General features: G+C 41.0%; 2 protein-coding genes and 1 long non-coding RNA gene across 3 annotated transcripts in view; all 3 read right to left on the bottom strand.

Annotated features, from left to right (window-relative positions):
* LOC140373589 (uncharacterized) overlaps nucleotides 1–22,021 on the bottom strand; it is a 528,683-nt gene that overhangs the window by 7,166 nt on the left and 499,496 nt on the right. The window lies entirely within an intron of this gene.
* Nucleotides 36–17,292, bottom strand: LOC140374394 (protein NLRC3-like). The gene is made up of 6 exons (XM_072461276.1): nucleotides 17,186–17,292; nucleotides 15,267–17,100; nucleotides 15,024–15,197; nucleotides 14,790–14,960; nucleotides 697–743; nucleotides 36–618 (listed from the first exon to the last, which is right to left on the bottom strand). The coding sequence occupies exons 1-6, from the start codon at nucleotides 17,220–17,222 to the stop codon at nucleotides 68–70; spliced, it is 2,814 nt and encodes a 937-aa protein (XP_072317377.1). The 5' UTR covers nucleotides 17,223–17,292; the 3' UTR covers nucleotides 36–67.
* Nucleotides 21,131–22,021, bottom strand: part of agmo (alkylglycerol monooxygenase) — a 129,843-nt gene continuing 128,952 nt past the window's right edge. Inside the window, exon 13 of the mRNA XM_072460158.1 lies at nucleotides 21,131–22,021. This exon is cut by the window's right edge and continues 150 nt beyond it. The gene's annotated coding sequence lies outside the window, so the exon portion shown is untranslated.

Here is a 22,021-nt window from a genome sequence, read left to right as displayed (position 1 = left end):
TTCATTTATTGTAAAGGTGAGAGCATATATCTTGTTCCTTTCTGATGCTAAATCTTGATCTCAAACATCAGGGTCCAACAGACATTGAAACACCAGAAGACCACTGGTTAAACCCAAAGCCAGCATACAGAGGCTCAGTGAATGTGGTGGTGAAGGAGTGTAAGGGGAGCAGTTCTTTGTGATTGATCTTGAAGAAGGTGAGAGATCCACCATCATAATCCAGGTATACAGCCACTCGATCTGTATTATAGTAAGTGGAGGAAACTGGGGTTTCTGTGCCTTCATGTACAACCAAGTAACCTCCTCTAGAAATTCTCAAACACCAGGACTGGTCACTAATGCCAAAGCCTCCTCTGCCGCCTTTTCGCTCAATACTCCTGTAACTCACTGCTACTTCTATCTGCCATGTGTGCATTCTCTCCTCCCAATCTACCTCCCAGTAGCAGCGCTCTCTTAGGCCTTTGGAGCAGAGAACTTGTAGACAGGAGTCAAACCTCTCTGGATTATCCGAGTATGGCATTGGCATGTCACTCTTTGTCATAGTCACCATACGGTTGTCTTCTGACAGCTCAAGTCTATTGTTTGCAGAGTTTGGATCCATGGTGAGTTTACAGACATCTATAAGACAAAAATAGCATTTTTACATACTAGTCCTGTTTTTTGGTACTCTGACTGCACTGAACTGTGGACACTTACACTTTCTTACACCAGGAGTTAGCCATTGTTTTCCAGCAGGATGCAGACTAAAAGAAAGTACACCAGTTACCCGCTGAAGTTGTCACTCCTACCACCTCAACAGTAGTGGCGTTTATTGACCAAATAGACGAGCTTAACAAATCCCCTGCTGACATGACTGTAACTCACGCACTTGTTTGAAGACCTATTCTGCACTGAATCAGGTAATCACCTTAGTTAGTTGCGATTAAAGCTGGGGTACCTGATTTTTAAACTGAAAGTAGGAAGTAGTTTAACATGTTATCTAGTCCCTAACTAGTTTTCACAAACCCTTTGACACATTGTCAGTGTCCATTGTGTTAATAGCTCAGCTAGATGACAATTTATAGCAGGGAACATAAAATTGTCTATTAAAATGGGTAGGATTGGCAAGGTGCTAACAATCCTCTCAAGCAGCTAAATAAATCATAGAATAGATCCTTGTGGGACACCACACGCAATGGAGCGAAATGTTTTGAACGGAGACACATATACACAGTTGTGCTCATAAGTTTATATACCCTGGCAGTGATTTAAAAAAAATGTTTTCAGAGAATATGAATGATAACACAAAAACCTGTATTTCACTCATGGTTAGTGGTTGGGTGAAAACATTTATTACCAAACAAATGTGTTAACTCTTTTTAAATAATAATGACGAACAACCCAAATGACCCTGAACAAGTGTACATACAACAGTTCTGGTCTTTTGTGGTAGTTGAGGATGAAGCTCTTTATTTTCTCAGATGATAAAGCTGTCTCCAGAACTGCACATTTAAGATCTCCCCAGTGTGTCTCAATAATATTGAGGTAAGGAGACAAAGATGGCCACTCCAGAACCTTCACTTTGTTCTGCTCTAACCAATGACAGGTTGACTTGGTTTCATTATCTTGTTGGAGCGTCCTAGCACATCTCATGCCCAGCTTCCAGGCTGATGAGTGCAAATTTTCCTCCAGTATTTTCTGATAACCGGTGCCTTTGTAGCTCACACATCCCCTGTTTTATACATTTCAATTACCATTTTCCCGCAGATCCTTTGACAATTATTTTTGCTTTCCCCATGACTCAGAATCCAGAAATGCCAGTCACTGGATGTCAGAAACTTTCTGACATTTTAAACACACACTGATTACAAGCAGACGGATCACAGGTGAGGATGGTTACCTTTAGTAACCGTTCAAACCTGTATGTGCCAACTTGTGTGCATGTTATCAGGCCAAAATCCCCAGGGGCCTCATTTATAAAAGAGTGCGTCAAATGGTACTTAAAAGGGGTGCGTACCTATATTCTCCGGAACCTATGTTCCCCCTTTTCTATGAACAGGGGAACTATGCAAATACTAGCGTTGGCTACTGATTCAGGTTCCACATCCCCAATAGTTGTGGATAAAAGATTTTACAGCATAAAATATAGTAGTATATAACCCAAACCCTAACCCAGGTCTCGGAACATAGGTACCAGGGATCATAGGGCTGACCCCCCTAAAAGCGTACAAACTGAAATGTAAAAATCTCGACTGCAAAAAGAAAAGGCGATTTATAAAAACCTGCGTACACACTTCCCTCCAATCCAAGCTTCCTAAAGCTTGGATTATACTTCCCGCTGAAATGAGACATGTGGAGGGCAGTGGAGAAGACGTTGGCAGTATTCATTATCTGCACAGCTTTCATGTGGGGTAGAAATCTGAGCTAGCTGCTATGAAATCCCATTCATTTCTGCGTGGAACGGTCCTCATAGTTAAGGTAGGTTTATGCTTGACGCATCCGCGAGGTCCGCAAGGGGCTGCACAGTGAAATGTTTTCATTTTTGCCGACACGCCCCCTCGCGCCCCGTCCACGCGGACCTGATTTCCTGTGTCGGCGTCAGGGAAAATACTGTAATTATATGGATGGTTCCGCGCGGAAATGAACGGGATTTCATAGTAGGTAGCTCAGATTTCTACAATGTTTACAATGCTTGAGACCCGTGCAGACTATAAATACTGCCAACGTCTTCACCGCTTCCCTTCACATGTCTCATTTCAGCGCGGAATTTACAATCAGGCACTCAGGGAGGACAGAGAGTAAGCCAGGTTACAATAGGAGGCTGATAGCCCATTAAAGGGCTGATAGTAAACAAAGAGGCTAGTTTGATAGTAAACAAAGAGGGTGAGTTTCAAGTGAAACCAAAAACACCCTGTATCAGGAGGTCCCATCCGGTGGGCCTAAACCTTACTATAGGTTAGCAGATCCTGATTTAACATTTAACTTTAGCTAGCTTGCAGACGTTATCAACCCTTAATCAAATCCAAAACCAGAATGTACTAGAGTCATAAATGTTTGCGTCGGTCTTAATTTTGTACCACTGAATGGGCCTTTCTTCTAGATTTAACGTTAGCTACACATAAAACTGCATGACTGATACTGGTTATTTCAAGCAGAAGAGGAAATACGTAGAACTATCAGCCAAAATCAGGCACAGGTCTGGCTTTGAGTCAGAGCTTCACATACCTAATCTTCTAGATATTTTACACCGAGCAATCAAGGAGAAGAGCGGAAGTCACTGTCCAAAGTTTTCCATAAAGATGCCCTGCTTTTCTGGCTCTGCGGGACTGAGGATCGCCTTCACCGGGCATTACCCAGTGGTTGAGAGACGTTAGGTAGTTCATTGAGCACGCTGACTGAAGTAGCTGGCGGGTGCTGCCATGCTCCAGCCTCATCACGGGAATACAGAAACATGTATGTGGACACTTTGCACATTGTGCAATCCGTAGTGTGAATACGTTCAAATGTCACACAGACTTTAAAAGCTGCTATGTCACAGTGTTCGGGCAGCTCTGACAGCCCCCTGGCTCAGGACTGTATGTGGGGATACCTGGCATGTTTGAAAAGAGATGCCTCATGTAGTAGTGTGGAAATGAACACAGATGACGATGAGAGTGAGCCTACAGAAATGTTGGAATCAGAATATGCTAGGTTTGAGGATGCTGATGAAACAGATCAACACCCTGCTGAGGAACAGTCCCTTGATTTAATATCATCCCTAGCTGACTAGGCCATTGAGCTTGGCATTTCTCTTATTGCTTTGTCAGCCTTGCTCTCCATCCTGTGATTTTACCACTCCTTTCTGCCCAGAGATCTAAGGACCTTGTTAAACACAAACACACACTACAAGATAGAGAATTTGGCAGGTGGAACGTTCCACTATTTTGGAATTCCTATTGCCTGTAAACGGATCCTGAACAATGTTTACAAATTTCTTTCAAATGGACACGTCTTCCAGCTGCAGCTAAAGGTTGATGATTTGCCACTTTTTAAGAGCACAGCTACCCATTTTTGGCCAATTCTTGGCATCCTACAGTGATATTGTAGAAAGCCGGTCATGATTGGTCGCTGCTTTAAAGGCTCTAAGTAGTGGTTTTGTCTTTAAGGGAAAGACATTTGTTTTGAATGTTAGCTCTGATATGTGTGATGCACCAGCGTGAGCCTTTATCAAAGCAGTCAAGTCGCATAGCATGGATGTGACAAGTGCCATCAAAGCAGTCTTTGGGCAGGAAGCGATATGACTTTCCCGGAGGTCAGTGCCAGGCTTATGACTGATCAGTGTTTTAGAGCAGGCATTGATGAAGACCACCATAATGGAAACACACCATTATCTCAGATTAATTTCGATATGGTTGCTTCCTTTCCTCACGATTTCATGAACCTGGTGTGCCTAGGAGTGGTGAGGCGGTTATTAGACCTGTGGACAGGCCCCTAGGTCCTTTGTGATAATGTTTGTCAACTACCCAGGTGTCCCTTGTGTCAGAGCTTCTTTGAAGGAATACATTCCATCGGAGTTTGCCAGAAGACCACGCACACACTGCTTGAAAAAAAATAGATGGAAGGCTACCAAACTTTGCCAGTTCTCGTTGTATACTGGATCTGCTGTTCTGAAATATGTATTGAAGTCTCAAGTATATGATAACTTCATGCTGTTGTCTGTGGCTGTTTACATCTTGCGAGTTCTGAACATTGTTCGAGAATGAATCAAATGGCTGACCCTTTACTTGTTTCCTTTGTTCAACATTTTGGATCTCTTTAAGGGCAAGAATTTCTTGTTTATAATGTACATTGTCTTGCCAAGATGCATGTGAAGATGCATGGGCATCTTCACATGCATTTGTGCATTTGATATTTTTGTGTTTATTCAAATACATATCTCTCTCTGCAAACATGAAATACATGGAATTCTTTTATTAGTTTAACAGTTTATGTTGGTGTTAACGCGGTGGTGTTAACCACCCCCCAAAGTGGTAAAATGTGAACTTAAATCAAATTAAGATACCACATTACTCCTTTTCTTGAAGCGAACTACAATGAGGCCAGGCTAAAGCTTTCCGAAAGCAGTTGAGAATGTAGATGGGAAGGATTCCCCTATAAAAACAAAAAGAAGCGAATGTGAGTTGGTTTATTTCTTATCTATAGGTTTGTGATATTCATTTAACATTTTACTTTGTTTTTTTATTAGGCAAAATAACATACTTTTTACAGGGGAGGATTCCGATGAGGCTTTGGCGATGCCACATGCATCTACGAAGAATTTTTAATTGTTATGCTTTGGCGTTAGCACTAAGACCAACCATGTCCCTATATAAACACACACGTGTTCTTTGGTATTCACCTGTTTTGTAAAGTCATATCTAACCGGTAATTATTATTATTTATTTTTGATTAAGAGTATAAGAGGTTGTTTATATGATCTTTTCTACAAGAGTGTTTTTTAAATCTGTTTTTTATTATTTACTTCAGTACCTACTTTGTGTTGCAACACTGAAATTTCCCCATTGTGGGACAAATAAAGGCTTATCTCATCTTATCTTAATGTTCGACCTCCTGCACAAGCTTATAGGCCATAGGCTGTAACTCAGAATGTGGCTAGAAAATGAATTTCGCTCCACCACACCAAGACTACTTTTCAAAAGTGGTTTTCCAATCTCAAAGATATACTTGAGCTGGGGGGAAAGTTCTCCGCATGATTTCTACCAGTATTTGAGAAAATAGGTGTCGAAGTTGCCAGTTTACCCAAATATGTGACAAATTGGGGTGTACACCCATCTTCATACCTTCCTATTTTTTTCATTCTTTGATTGATTATTTCAGAAATTCAGATTCTCAGAGACATTACTACTTTCTTGGAGGATGTAAAGTGGTGAGACTCTAGGTGCTTTAGTTTATGTGCAAACCTAAGTTAAAAAAACAGTTTTAACAATTTTGCATGTTATCGTTACGCACTTGAAAACTCTTACTCCACATTTAGTATTCAACTGAATGCTTCAACAATTACAAATTCTCAATTTCTGATTCATACTACACTATACAAACATAATCTAAAAGTACTATTTTAACCCTTTCAACACCAGTTGCCCATTAGAAGAAAGTAAACATAGGATATTGGTAAAAGTTAATTGCCGAAACAAGCAAGTGTTGTTAGATTTTTGTTTTATAGAACGGATACAATTTTAAGCAATCATTAAATCAAATAGTTACAATCATAAAAGCAGCATTTACATCATTATAAACAGACAAATTAACAGTGTATCTTTCGATCTAGTACAAGGCAAACTTTCTGCAGAATAGTATATACATATAAACAGAGGAATGATACAAGTATGATTGATATCAAAATGTGTAAGTACAACATTAACATGAGGCCATTACATTGTACTGGGGCCCCAGGGGAAAAAATTGCTTCTGTAATCTAAATCACTTTCATCTGATTCAGAGTCTGGCATTTCGTCAATGTTTTCCGGGGACTGGAGGGATAATTCATCAGGTGTAGTGTCCACATTTCCACAATCTACGCATTTACAGGAGATAGAGCAAGAAACCTTTGCCTTGAGACAGGAGCATCTACCCTGAGAACATTTACCAACTTTACAAGAACACCGAGACGTCTTCAGGACCAAGTCTGGAGCAACAGCTAAGGTCATCCACTTAATAGACAAGGCTCCATCTTCAAGAATCCATCCATGACCTTCGGGTGAAGGTCACAGATAAGTTGTTTAAGTGACCTCCGGTGAATAGCTGCATGATAATTGGCTCGCAAGCTGTGCTGGTAGAGGGCATCTTTTGTAGGAGGCATGAGTTTCTCTGACGGAGACGAAACACAGAATAAGTTGTACCGTGCTTCATTTACACTCGACACCTTATGCTGACCATACAAATGACAAACAAACCTTTCCAATTCAGAATTATCTTCCAAATCAAAGCTTTGACCTAGTCTGATCAAAGCATCACAGAATCTCTCTTCCCTCGTCAATATTTCCAACGCTCTTTTTTTACCTTTGCCAAAGAAAGCACTGACTGAGTCACAACCTGTAAACACATGAAGCCCAATTAATGCTTCACTCATCTTTGCACCTAGAATAGAAGTAACTCTGCAAATATCAATCATGCGGGTATGTTGTTGGGTACCAGTTAGGAAGAACAGATTTAATTCAGGGGGCAAGCTTGACTTCAGTGAGATTGCAATGACTGCAACATCTGTATCAGGACTTCTGATAATCACAGAGCTAAACACTTCAGCAGCATGTTTAGTATGAAGTAAGAGCCGGGTGTCTGCTTCCTCGTGGTCACATAAAGTCAGCTCTGGTACAACTGACACATGTACTTGTCCACCGATACACCTCAAGAGATGACGATCCTTTCCATGTGTGACAAAGATGTCTATGTCCTGTTTCAGTGAGCTAAGATCAGCATCCTTCCATACAGAGAACAAAAACTCTGCAAGGGCTTCTTTGTTGTCGCCATCTGATAGGAATTTATTCCACTGTTTTGGAGTTTTCTGTTCTTTACTGTAAATGCTTATCTTTTGGGTCCCAGAAGAACTTCGGCGCATTCTTTCAATATTTTTTATGCTTATTTCAGGGTACCTGTCAGTCACAAAGTCCACTCGTTCGCAGCTATACCTATGAGCAAGGCCAATGACTACATGGAGTATTCTATCAGCAATCTCACCAAATGTACCTGGAACAGAGCAAAGAGACTGCAAAACAGCCATACCATCAATCATAAGAGCTGCGTTTTCAGGCTTTCCATTGAATAGACACTGACCCTTTCTTCTATGGCACCCAAGAGCGCTGCCTTGTTAGTCTTGGCAAGTTGAGTGTCATCATTCGCAGCCAGAGGATATGACACTGGCCCAAGGGAATAGGACAGAATCTCATGCAAATCTAACCTGCTGCTTTGACCAATTATGAGAAGCCTGGCAAATATGTTGCGGTCACTTTTCACATCAGACTCTTTGGTAGACCTTTTGGATGGCTTTTTCTTGAGGTCTTTGAAAGTCTTCATCTTCATCTTCTTAAGAGGCCTAAATACATCCTGTTTGTTGGTCGCCAAACGCTCTGAGATATACTGATCAGCAGCCATTTCACCCTTTTCTTTTGCTGTTAGGAGGTCTGTCTTGATTTCCTCTGTGGCAACTGCCCCTGAACTCAGACAGACTAGATCAGTTCCTTGATAACTGAATGGGTTGATCATGCCGTCAACTGTATCCATTATTGACCTGATGTCACTCTCATTCCTCTTCATCCGGGATAGGTCGAGCTTTTTGGAGCTCCTGGTCTCATGACTTAGTCCAGCCATTAATTCACACTGCCGTGTAATGGTAGCACGATGGGGCTGTGACAGAATCCATCGCTGAGTTGCTCCTCTATTCAGTGTAATACCTTTCAGCCCACCGCTAGTTTTGGTGTCACGGTTACATGTCTGTTCAATTGCTTGATCACACGCAATGGAAGAAAATCCATATCTGTCTTGGCGTTGAACAGTCCACTGTCTTTTCTCAGAGATCTCTTCGTAACACGCAGGGTGGGTCTCTGATAGGTTCATCATTTCAAGCCAATAAACCGGTAGATACCTGGCATAGTTGATGTGGTCATATGCAAAATACCATGGAAGCATAAACCTTATAGAGGAAATATGCAAATTCCAGTTGGACTGTCTGGTTGCTCTGATGAAGCTGAGTAATACCTCGACAATATCTAGATAAGAACTCCAGAAGGCAAATGTAGGACTAGATCCACTCTCAGTGTCAACATACTTCTCATAACGACTCATGATATCTTGGAAATCTTCAGCCTGGACAACATCCAAAACGGACGGAAGTGACAAATGATAGGAGGTTTTCACAGCTTCACAAAATTGATATATCTTATCTGATTCTTCATCAGGTAATGAAGCGAGAAAGCTTGAAAACCGTAGGCGTTGTAATGCCTCATACAGGAGCTTGTGAGCTCTAATACTACGGTTATAGTGATGACCTGAAAGTACACCATCCACCGATCCCTTGGCAACAATCTCAGCTTCAACCAGTAAATCTGAAAGCCCTGCATCAGCAAATCGCTTGCCAAGCATTCCTAAGAAAGACATACAAGTGTGAAACTCTCCTAGACGGATCACTACACGTTGCTGAATATCTTCATCAAGCCAGCGTATCTCCTGTGCCTTGGCATATATTGCTAAGTCGAAGACAAGAACAATATGGGAAACCTCTAATTGATCGGCTCTCTCAATACTTCTTTTTAGAATAGTATTTACCGTTGTCATGTCTATTGGTGAGGCTTCGATGACAGGCAGATAATGGATCACAGATTTTTCACAAGTCTGACCTTTGGTCAAGGCTAAATTAAAGCCTGTCGAACCAGGAATTAAGCCCAAAGCACATGTGGTGAACTTTGACAAAATATAGGCAAAATCCAACGACTGGGACAACCTAAGGTTCATTTTGTGGAAATCTTCAGAATCTTTCGACTTGTCAGCAACACTACCTGGACCTTGCTTTGGTTTACGATGATAGATTTCAAGGGCAGTTTCCTGAGGCTTTAAGGACCTAACTCCTTTTTTGAGTTCCACTTGAGACTGGGGAATAGAAGTACTAGTATGTCTGCTTTGAACCATGATCCCATTAGTGTGATGGGTGGTACCCTTGCCAGATGCTGTTTCCTCTCCAAAATCTATATTATCCCACACTAGGACAGTGAAGTTCTGCTTAGCAAAACCACGTGGGACATCCAAACTTCTCGATAACTGAAGTTGAACAAGACTCAACTTCAGTCTCAAAACCTACTACAGATTCCCAGGAAACACAGTGTCCAAGTTTATTTACCATATTTATAACCTGAAATGACCCTGTCAAGTGACGCAGAGTCAAACCTAGAGCAAGTGATTTAGGGGTTTGATTTTTACCTTTTGAGGACAAATATATGATATCTTGGCAAATTGACAGTAAACGAAGATCAACCTCCTCGGATACATTTACCATGTTAGACAATGTCAATTCATCACTAGCACCTACACACCAATCTAGCAAGTTATAAAGTTCAATTGGCACAATCTTTCTGGCAGAGGACACATTTAGATCCTCTGATGTAGGAGGCCAATTTACATCCATACTAGGGGCACTCTTGACAGCTTGTTTCAGTAATACACCTGCACTGTAAATTGTCCTTGAGTGGTCTCGGAGTGCAGCATCTTCACCACTTTCTGGCACCATTTCTCCATCACTAGATGACGTTTCACCAGAAATTTATGTATCAGTTTCAGTAGAAAAATCCTGGTCGAGGAGTCCTGTAGTCTCTGTGAAAACCATTTCACTCAGGTTTTTTCTTGGTGGTTTGTGAAAATTCAGCTGTGGGAAGTCTCGCTGTAATCTCTTCTTCAGAAGATCAGATCTGTAAAAATTAGACAAGGAATAGAAATTCATAAGTATTGGTACATACTAAAACACAAATAAAATACTAATGTCTATGTTTGTTGTTTATTTTGTGTTGTGTTTTAACAGGTGTTATGGAAAAATAATAATAACAATCTGGCCCTTTGCCTTTTTCAATTTCGATTAAATTCTATTTCAATTCAATTTATTTTTGTAACGCCCAAAGTCACAGCCTGACATCTACATGTCTGGACACCCTCACATCAGGGCAATCAGCTGCTTTTGTTCTTCAGAGCCGGTAAACTTCTTGCCTTCCCATTCGAATAAAAGGAACCACGGGTGTCCAGGACGGGCCTGTTGTCTCTCTAAGGTGTCGGGAGTCAAAATGTAAATGTAACCCTTTATCTCTTGTTCTCCTTTTGCCTGTGCCATTTGCATCTCTGTGAATGCAAATTGTGAAAGTGGAATGGGTCATTTTACTTTTGAAACGAGACAAGTTGCTTCTTTGTTTTATCAAGAGATTTTTGCCACTACACAGGGTAATCACTGTATAAATAAATAAAATGAATGAAAATATGTAGACTCCTGTAGCTAACAGGATTGGTTTAATCTTGAATGAAAATGTCATGAATAAACATAGCTGTGATGTTTATCTGATCTTCCATTTTTTTCTTTCATAAACAATAAGAAGAATTTAATTACCGGTAACTTCCATGACCAGGGTGTTTTTTGATGAATTTCTGAAACAGGGACAAGAGCTTCTTCATTCTGAGGATTTCCTGGTTTTCAATCAGTTGTGTCCGGATGATAGTGTCACAGAATGCTGTATATGCATCGCCGTACTCCCAGACTTTAGGTAACCTGTATAAAGCAAGGACATGCAGTGATTGGTCAGTGATTGACCTCACTACAAACAGAAATTTACTTTGATTCAAACGTTTTTAAAAGTATCATTTAGTCATTACAATTCTTTTCAATTCAATTGTGAATTTATCTAAATAAATAGAAAGATATATATTTTATTTGATTACCAAAATGTTACCTTTCATCACTTGTCTTCTTTGTCAGAAAGCTTGTGTATTCTTTGTAACACCTCTTGTGATAGAGGTGCCTTCAATGGCAACACAATCTTTGCCTCTGGTACACATCAGGATGGATTCATCTGCTTTTAATTCAGCTGCTTTGACCAAACGTTCTAGAAAAGGATAAGTAAAAGAATTTCTATCAAGGGTGAGCACAATCAGTAAACAATTGCAAAAGTTGTATTGCCCTTTTATTCAACTCACATCATCATACAGTCTTACGTACATTACATCTACGCCTACATGTAATAAACTAGGACATATATGTATATTTTGGCCAATTTATTTCACTGTGATTAATCCTATTTACCACGAGCAAGAGAAAACACACCAGAATAAATATATAATCTACTCACCAGCAGTTAAAGTTTCAGCTTGGACCAATTTATCTTTCTTTGTCTTGTGAGAATCTTTGAAAAAGCGATCAACCTTCTTGCAAATGATGCAAAACTGCAGGATGTACATCGCTTGACTTTTTAGACGACTTTGTCTTTACATCTGTGGTAGATCTCAGTGGTTTGGGAGAAGGTGGCAGAGTAGATGTGGTAGATTCAGCGTCATCGCACCCTCTCCATGCTGCCCACATACCGACTGTTTTGCTGCAAGCTTTTCAGCACTAGTAATTTGTTTCTTGTCAATGAAACGTCTATAGCATGTAGGGTGAAAGCCTAGCTTGTTACTTTCCAGAAAATGAGAAAGATTTCCGTCCGAAGAAGCCACAGAAGATTTAGGATCATTTTGTTTGGCGAAGTCTTCATTGTGTACACAAACAGCTGCTGTTAACGCGCGGTCTATTCCGTCGATTTCTATCCACTTCTGAGCACAAGTCACCAGCTTCCTCCAGCGGACAAATCAAATCAAATCAATTTATTTATTAGACAACAGTCTGTGGCTGTGTTTGTTCTTTTTCTACCGATGAAATGTGTGTGATGCACGTGTAATCCATATTTTCTTGGCGTTTTCTATCGGCTCGAGAGACAACATGCCGCTCCACGGGAGCAGCCATGTTTGATGTTGTTGTAGTAATCTCTCCCCTGATTGGCTGATTCAGAGGCGGACTGATTCAGGCGTAGGGATATTGCGCTATCAGGCTGAGAATATAGTTCCGCATTTAAGTTATCGCCGTAAAAAAAACTGGTGCGATCCGAGTGGAGAACTTTTGGTCATGAGCTAATGGTACAATGATAATTTTATATTTGAAGTAATTTTTTAGTCTTGTGACAGGTGTAGTGAACTTGAACGATACAGGCTACAGCCTATGGCCTATTAGGCTTCTGTTCCCCACGCTGTGTCAGACACTTGCACTCGACCACAGCGTATGTCTTTGAACATGACCCCAGTGATTCTCTCTTCGGGGGACGTAGAGAGAATGCATTACCATGTCCCCCGAGAATTGGATTTTGCTCTGGCTCCTCCAGCCTGCACCACTCCGGCCCCAGCACTTAATCCTCCGGCCTACACCACTCTGGCCCCAGCACTTAATCCTCCGGCCTGCACCACTCTGGCCCCAGCACTCAAACCTCCGGCCTGCACCACTCTGGCCCCAGCACTCAAACCTCCGGCCTGCACCACTCTGGCCCCAGCACTCAAACCTCCGGCCTGCACCACTCTGGCCCCAGCACTTAATCCTCCGGCCTACACCACTCTGGCCCCAGCACTTAATCCTCCGGCCTGCACCACTCTGGCCCCAGCACTCAAACCTCCGGCCTGCACCACTCTGGCCCCAGCACTTAATCCTCCAGCCTACACCACTCTGGCCCCAGCACTCAAACCTCCAGGTCCTTGTGTAGTTTTGACCTGAGTTTTGAAACGTTGTTACAGTTTGACTCATAAAATAAATAGATGTTGTGGAATTTCTCACTTGTTGAGGCATTTGTGTAGTGTAATGGAAAAATGTCATGTCATGTCATTATATCTATGTTGTTTTATTGTGCGGATAATATAAGAATAGGGGTTACTGATAAATATAGATATAAGAATATGGGTTACTGATAAATGTGGTCCGGCGCCTCTGAATCTGAGTTACCCATACTCTGTATCGGGCCAGTCATGCGCCAGGACATGTCTTGAGGGTCAGGTCACCTCACCTCCGAAGGAGATAGCTCAAATCTTTGCATCCGTGATGGTTGTTCTATCTCTTTTGGAGCTGATTTGATTATGATGATGTGCATCCGTGTCAGTTTGAGGCACTGCCTTTAAAAGCATGTGTATTGTCATTGTTTTGGGGGTAGGGACAGATACCTCTGTCAGGGAAAGTGATTATTTACTGTGCACGAGTAAATAAAGCTCCACCTTCTGAGAAAGACAAACTCTACTCTAACTATTCTATTTCATCTTTTCTTGGTGATTGTTTGCAGAAATTCCACAACAGTAGCAAAGGTGACAAATCAATAAAATTACACACCGTAATGAATGACTAGTAAACCATCTAGTAAACCAGATGTGTATTATTATAGCATTCAAAATCAGAAAATCAGAAAACACAGAACCTTTTCAATCTTTCTTTAAAGTACCTTAAACAGTGGTAACTTTCCCAGCAGCCTAAACATTACAAACAAATCAATGCAGCAGAAGTACATGAAGTAGAACATATACAGTAATCAGGGTACCCAACACAGCAAATTTGGTCTGGGCCAGCACTGGTCACTTACATCTGGCCCACATGGCGCAAAGAATGACGGCCCCCCCACTGGCCCACATCTAGTTTCTCAGAACTGGGCCAGCTCTGAGTGTCCACATCCGCCCAGTTCTAGCCCAGACGTGGGTCACCTCTGGCAAACCAGTAGGTGCACACTCCTGCGCGTGAAGAGTCTGACAACCGTTGTCTGCGCCCTCACAAAGATCGTAAAGCACATTTTACTGTTGGTTTTAGTGAATTCACTTTTTTGTTAATGGACCCATTTGACCAAGCTGCCATGTATGTTGCAATTTCACCTCTGCCCACCTCTTCCCAAACTTTGCACAGCATCCACACAAGCTCCAGAGTTTGCGTGGAAATCCACACATTTTCACTTCAAGTATTTTTTTATTGATCACACATATGTGCATATGCACATTTTGGGCTTTGTTTTGTGTGTACCGGGCTTTATAAATGAGGTCCCAGGGTATGTCAACTTTTGATAATTTGGGTAGTTTCTGTTGTCATTACGATTTAAAAAGAGTAAACACATTTGTTTGATAATAAATGGCTTCACCCAAATCACTAACAATGAGTGAAATAAACTTTTTAGTGTTATCATTCATATTTTCTGAAAAATTGCCCAAAAAAACATTTCTGCCAGGGTATGTAAACTTATTTAGTTAGGTTTAGTACTCACATGCAGGTGTCAAGGGAGTGGCAGGGATCCTCTTGGAGAGCGAAAAGTATCTCTATAGTTGCGTCTTCTGGATGGTTGTAACTCAGGTCTAGTTCTTTTAAATAAGAAGACGAGCACAAAGCAGAGACAAGAGCAGCCCCACCTTCTTCTGAGATCATACATCCTGACAGCCTTAAACATACAAATGACCCATTATTGTAAGTCAACACTTAGAGTACCCTGAACAAATCTTACCTGAGCGTCTTCAGTCTGCACTCAAGACTTTTCAGTCCATCACATAGCTGCTTCACACCAATGTCATATAGATCATTATTACTGAGGTCTAAGAGCTGAAGACTTGACGACTGTGTGCTGAGAATTGATGACAGAGACTTGCAGCTCTCAAAGGACAGGTTACAATAAGTCATCCTGCAAAGAGAACAAATTACTGTTAAATAAGTTGCTGGAATATAAAAAAAATCTACACTTTGTACTTACATGGCTGTTTTGGCTACTTTGACCACTGGCAACAGCCATTGCAAAGCTTCTTCTGAAGCAGAGTATTCCTTCAGGTCAAAGACACTTAGGTCATTATCAGAGGATAGCAGTAAAAAAAACATCCCTGACCAGATTTCAGGCGATGTACTACTGGAGAGATCCCGGTTTTTCAGGTGTTGTTGGACACTTTTCACAAGAGACTGGTCTTCAAGTTCATTTAGGCAGTGAAACAAGTTGCAACTTTTTTCTGCAGAAAGCTTTCTTTTTAACTGTTTATGGATGTAATCAACTGTCCTTTCAGGATTACTTGACAAAAGAACTGCATTTAATGGTTCTGGGTAATCAAGCAAATGTTGTAGAAATTTCTCATTGGCCAATTGAGATAAACCTAAAAGAAAGCATAGAAACAAGTCCCACTGCCCATTTGAACTGTGGATGGTCATGTCTATCGCTGTCTGGTGGAGCTGGTGTAAATCCAGTTTGCGTCCAAGTATTTTTTTAATAGAGCTTATGAGTCCTTTCTTCAGCAGGTTGACTCCAGTGTTGACAAATGTGACATGGACATGAAGAGCAGCCAGAAACTCTTGGACACTGAAATGGACAAAGCAGTAAACCTTGTCTCGGTACAAGCCCAACTCTGCTTTAAAGACCTCTGTGAATATTCCGGAGAATTTCGAGGCACACCCTGAATCCAGACCACTCTCTTCAAGGTCGGACTCGTAGAAGATCAGATTTCTTTTCTCCAGCTGCTCAAAGGCCAGTTTCCCCAAAGACAACACCATCGTGCGGTATTCCAAAGTCCAGACTGGTTCTGTCCCAGACAATTTGACATACTTCATGTTATTCAACTTGGCCTGGACCACCAATAAGTGAATGTACATTTTTGTTAAAGTACTGGGCAGCTTGCGTGTAGCCCTATTCATCATCTCATGTTTCAGGACTGTGGAGGTGATCCAGCAGAACACTGGGATCTGGCACATTGTGTAGAGGCTGCGGGATTTCTTAATGTGCGAGAGGATTTCTGTGACCTTTTGCTTGTCTTTGAACCTCTTCCTGAAATACAGCTCCTTCTGTGGGTCTGCAAACCCTCTCACCTCTGTCACCATGTCGATCCACTGAGCGGGGATCTCATTGACTGCTGCAGGTCGAGTAGTTATCCAGACACGAGCGTAGGGAAGCAGACTTCCTTTGATCAGGTTTGCCAGTAACCCTCCCACAGAACTGGGTTCTGTAGGGTCGGTTACAGTTTTGGTAAAGTCCAGAGAAAGTCGGGTCTCATCTAAACCATCAAAGATGAAGACAGTATGGACAATTTTAGAACTGCAGAGTTGTATAGACGTACTGAAAATGTGTTGCACAAGTCCTGCTAGGCTGATCTGCATGTCTCTGTAAGTATTGAGTTCTCTGAAAGTGAATGGAAACAAAAGATGGATGTCCTGGTTGGCCCTGCCTTCAGCCCAGTCCAAGCAGAACTTTTGTGTCAGGACTGTTTTCCCGATGCCAGCCACTCCCATTGTTAGCACTGTTCGGACTTGTGTTTGTCTATCTTCATCTGTCTGTATGATTCCACCTTCTCTTTTGACACTGCCTTTGAAAATGTCCTCACATGGGATAGTGGTTTCCGGTGTAACTGATTTTCTGGAGGTGTTCTCCAATCGTCTAACCTCATGTTCTTTACTGACCCCTGCTGTTCCTCCCTCTGTGATGTAGAGCTCTGTGTAGATCTCCTTCAGATTTGTGACATCTCCTGCTTTAGGGACGCCCTCATGAATATTGTGGCACCTCTGCTTCAGCATGGACCGCAGTTGGAATTGAGTGACTCCACAATAAAAGCCTTAAGACCAAAAAAGGTTATTGTCAGATCATAATGAGATAAGTTTAATGTAATAAATAAGTTTTTTAATTAAAAAAAATATTACTGCTCTCCAAATTTTTAGCCAGCTCGTCCTGGTTCATCTTCCTCAGGAAGTCCAAAGTGATCTCCAGAGAAGCCTCTCTGCTCCTCTCCTCGCCTCTTGGAAGATCTTCAGCTCTTTTCTAACAAAAAACATGATGCTTTTCTCCAGTTTCTGAAATAAGCAAGCACAATTATGTTAAAAAAATAAAAAAGGGACAGCCCACCACAGCATTTACTGAATTATAAAACAAAACAAAAAACGAAAAATGCCAAGCAACAAGTAGTTCCTTATAATGTAAACAAACGATTGTCTGTAGTCATTAACCATGTACATTTGTGCAAAATGTGTACATTATTTTACACAGTTATATAGTATTTTTGGCTTGTCACAGACCTTAAATACAGCAGAAAACTGTGTGTCAGAACGCTGTCCACTGAGATCATCAAACATCTGATCCTCTCTGGTGATACATAAAGGTTTTTAATTAGGCCGTGGCTGGAGAGCCGCGGCGCGGTCAAATGGCCGCGCAGTTTCAGGGACCGCGGCATTTCCCTTATAGCCCGTTATAGCCTCATGGCTAACCCTAACCCTAACCTTAACCTTAACCTTAACCTTAACCTTAACTAACCTTAACCCTAACCTTAACCCGGCGCGGTCTAAAACGGCGCTAAAACGCGGTCAAATAGCGGTGCAGTTTCAGGAGAGGCGGCGCGCGGCCGGCACAAAAATAACATGGCTTTTTCGGCCGCGCGCCGCGGCTCTGCAGACACTCCCTTAATTAATGTGCTGAATTCAGAAATTTGCCATTTAAAAAAAACATCATACTAGTAGTTATACAAGTACTAGGAAATACAACAATTTACATTGACATCCACTAAAGGTATTTATAGTCACTCATCTCCATTGAACAGTTAAATTATGAAACTCACTCTGTATTAACAGCTTGGTGCATATCACTGAAGACTATATGATGTGGCATAGATTGATCACTCTTCATGGATACACAATCAGCTTGGTCCATTTTTCTTGAATCCCATTTAACACAAGAACCACAATCATATTTGAGGTACAACAGTTCTATTAATCATCATCTTATCAAATTGATCCGAAATATAAACTCACGGTGAATTCACAGTGGCTTGTTCCTTGGTGAAGTTCGTAGGATGTCCTATATTCTCCATGGACACACCTAGTCCAATATCATCATTCAGTCTTTCTGCAAATCCACACAGCAACAGCAAACACATATTCAATACATTTGTTCACTTAGCCTCTATAAATTAGTTTGGAGTTGTTTCCATTTTACCTTTCGCTAACATGTTTCACTCTTGGGGGACACGCTGCTAGGACCTGGCCCAGGGTCCGACTCTTCTAGCAGGAAAAACAACAACAGAGGCATTTTAACTTACTTTGAAAAACATTTATATTAATTTATATAGTGGAATTAGCTTCAGCTTTAAAAGAAAGAACAATTTGCAAAGACAAACAAATGCTCAATCGAGTATCAATCAGACAATCCCTCCAGACACCAGACTTACTCCTTATGCCTGTCCAAAAATAAGTTTGAATTGGGGCTCACTTTATTCAGGCATTTTAGTGAACATTGGTAATTATAAGGGGTTAAACCTGCGTCACTACCTAAAGGTCAGCCCCTGCACCAATCATGAATTAGTGCTAGTGCAGCCTCTGCAGCTCAGTGAGCCTGGGATTCTGGAGAAGGAGCTAAACACGAGCCATGGCCTGAACACAAACGGAGAAGGACAAACACCTGGATGTGTCTCTATCTGCAGCTTAAAGCTCTGGACACAGGCTGAGATGTGACTGTAGTGTCTTTTTTAAACCTGTAGGGGCGCACTCTTGAACAAAAAATAAGGTTGCAGCTAAGGAGGTAATAAGTAGATAATCATTTTACATTTTGTACCATGTAATAACCACTTAAAAGGAAGTTACCATACATTTTTCATCCTATCACTGTGCTGAAAAGTGAAGTTCTACCAATAAAAATACCCTCTTTTTGGCAGTACTTTTAATTAAACTATCCATTGCACCTACACTTTAATCTTCAATTGCAGATCTTTCTTTTAAAGTATAATCAAATAAAAACAAATTCAAACCGTCTGTTGTGAAGTGAAGGTTTTCCCTGGTTTGCATTCTTGTTAAACCTGTATTTCAAAATTCCACAGTCCATTGTCTTCCTGTTCAAAACCGCAGATGTGGACGGGGATAGGGGGGTAGGTGAAAACAGGGATTTTATGAGCACTGGAGCCTCAGTTGCAGGACAATACAGGATTCAATCAAAAATACAACTTTGAGTAAACAAAGGAACACTGTCATAACTATGTGCATTAAAGTTGATTTGGCACAATATGTCTTCAAGTAGTAATAGTTAATGTTAAAGGGAAAACATTACTGCACTACTAACCCTGTTTCCTGGTCATTTACAGATTTCATACCTGGTTAGAATTAGTGATGTGGCCAGTTTACATGCGTAAGTACCATGCAATAACCATACTTAAAAGGTAGTTACCATGCTTTTTCAATCCTATTATCTTTAAGTATAATCAAATAAAAACATATTTTAAACCTCCTCCGTGAAGTGAAGGCTGTCCTTGATTTAGTTTAGCCACATTCCTCTTTCACCTGTATTTAAGAATTAAACAGTGTGGGTTTGGGTCCGAATCAACATTTAAATAGTCTAAAACACAAAGAACAATCACATCACTAACAACAAACAAGGCACGCATATCAAAAAGCAAATAGTAAAATGGACAACTTGGTAGTAATAAGTCAAAACTTACAGAGTGAAATCAATCCGATGAGAGCAGTATCAAGTCTGCCCCAGTCTGACTGGTCCAACCTGAGTTTAAGCCTCTTATGACTCTTTACCCTCCTCCATCATCATTTCCTTCTCAGATTCCTATTGACTCACTGCACTATTTAGCATGAGTACACACTGATGTATGGTTCGCGGTGGTGCAGGGGTTTAAGGTGTTTTATGCTTTTTCAAGTACTTTTTAGCTGTAGATAAACTACTTAGTGTGCCAGCTAATGCAGTCCAAGCACCAAAGACATACATATTTTAATAATATTGGCTCATTTTCCCTAAAACTGAAGCTGTTCCTGAACCCTTTGGAACACAAACAATTGGGTGGACTCGTGAAGCTGAGATTTTTGCCTTCTGTCGTCTGATTTTACACTGATATGAAGTAGAAACAAGCTCTGCACACTGGAAAATGGAAAATTAACTGACCCTGATTCTTGACTGAAAATAAGTGGATGGTTAAAAGTGCATATGTCCCCTAGAACTAATGTAATAAATAATAACAAACATATCACGTATTGTGTTCGTTTGTAATCCTTCTAACTAAAATAACTCCAGATTGTTTCTGTCTTCACTCCCCTCCAAATCAACATTGTTAATAAGAATTTTCTTAATATTTTGCCTAGTGAAATAAAGGTAAAGCAGTATAAATCATAGCAACTGGCTGTGTATTCACCGATTTAACTAATTTACGCAATTTACATTAATCATGCTAGACTATATATATTTTCACTATTTTACTCACAATAAACTGTTGTAGCCTTAGTTCACCATTCATTAGAGTGTGGAAAGAAAGTTTAATCATATTTATTTTTAGATAGAAACATATAAAATACCCTAATTATCAAACACATTAAATAATAAAGTTGAATTGGCCCAGATGGTTCTCTGCTCTGCTCAGGTTTATGAGTTAAATCTTCTGTTTTCACAAAGCTTGCACTCATATTAACTTAAAACATTTAAATCCAATGTGTACAATTTGATGGCATGTTGAAAGTAGTTTGTCCATGTAAGTGTTGCCGTAGTAAGTGACCCAGCGTTTGTGCAGAAGCTTCTGGAGAGCGCTGAAGTTAGAACTGAATTTGCATCAAAATTCAATCAGGAATCACAGCGTAAACTCAAACCGAGACAAGTCAAAGCTCTACAGTAATATTTATTGCATTGTGAAATACTTTGGTTCTTTATTACACCAGCAGGCAGTGAAATTCTTTGGTGTGATCTGTTTCGAGGTAAATGCAGTGGTAAAAGCGAAAGCGAAACTGAAGAGACAATGCATCAAAGTGACGGGTGTCTATAGAAACGCAGCTACAGTGTTTTATCAAGACATACGTGAGATTAAAGGTCCCATATCATGCAAAATCGACTTTTCAGAGCTTTTAACCTTCTTACAGTGCTATTGGTGCCTCATAAAAAAAGTGTTTTTTGATTGATTCCTGCAGTTTTTAGCGAGAGTACAGTCTATATCCTTTTCCTCGGATCTGCAGACGGACGGGGGCTACTCACTGCAACACGTCATAATCACCGCATGGCCCCCCTTCCGGGGGACACACGCTCTCGCTGAGACTACGTCACGGGATGGGCGGGGGACACACGCTCTCGCTGAGACTACGTCACGGGATGGGCGGGGGACACACGCTCTCGCTGAGACTACGTCACGGGTTGGGCGGGGGAGGCAGATTGCTCTTCGCAAGGGTGGGGGCGTATCTCAAACCAAGCCGTCTGCATTTCCGGGTTGGTGAGCGGGTCCAAGGTCTGGGTGATATTTCATAACTATTATGTTATGGGTGTTGCACAACATTTATTATGATCAAATATACCCTTAGAGTAGACGGGAAATATAGCATGATATGGGAACTTTAAGATTGTGCTTTCCTTACAGCCTAATAATAACTCATTTATTTAATTTAGGAATAAAATGAACATGCTGAAATGTATTTGAAAGCGTTTACATTCTCTTCTTTAGCAGCAGGGTTTAGAAATGCATAGGATTTACGTATGTATCAAGAAGCACTTTTGATTCCAGCAAACTTCTATAG

The sequence above is a fragment of the Eucyclogobius newberryi genome, unplaced genomic scaffold (assembly GCF_026437365.1).
Source record: "Eucyclogobius newberryi isolate DKJ021-1_F unplaced genomic scaffold, fEucNew1.0.hap1 SCAF_3, whole genome shotgun sequence".
NCBI lineage: Eukaryota > Metazoa > Chordata > Actinopteri > Gobiiformes > Gobiidae > Eucyclogobius > Eucyclogobius newberryi.
The sequence above is the reverse complement of the archived record's forward strand: the minus strand, read 5'-3'. Positions and strand labels throughout refer to the sequence as shown.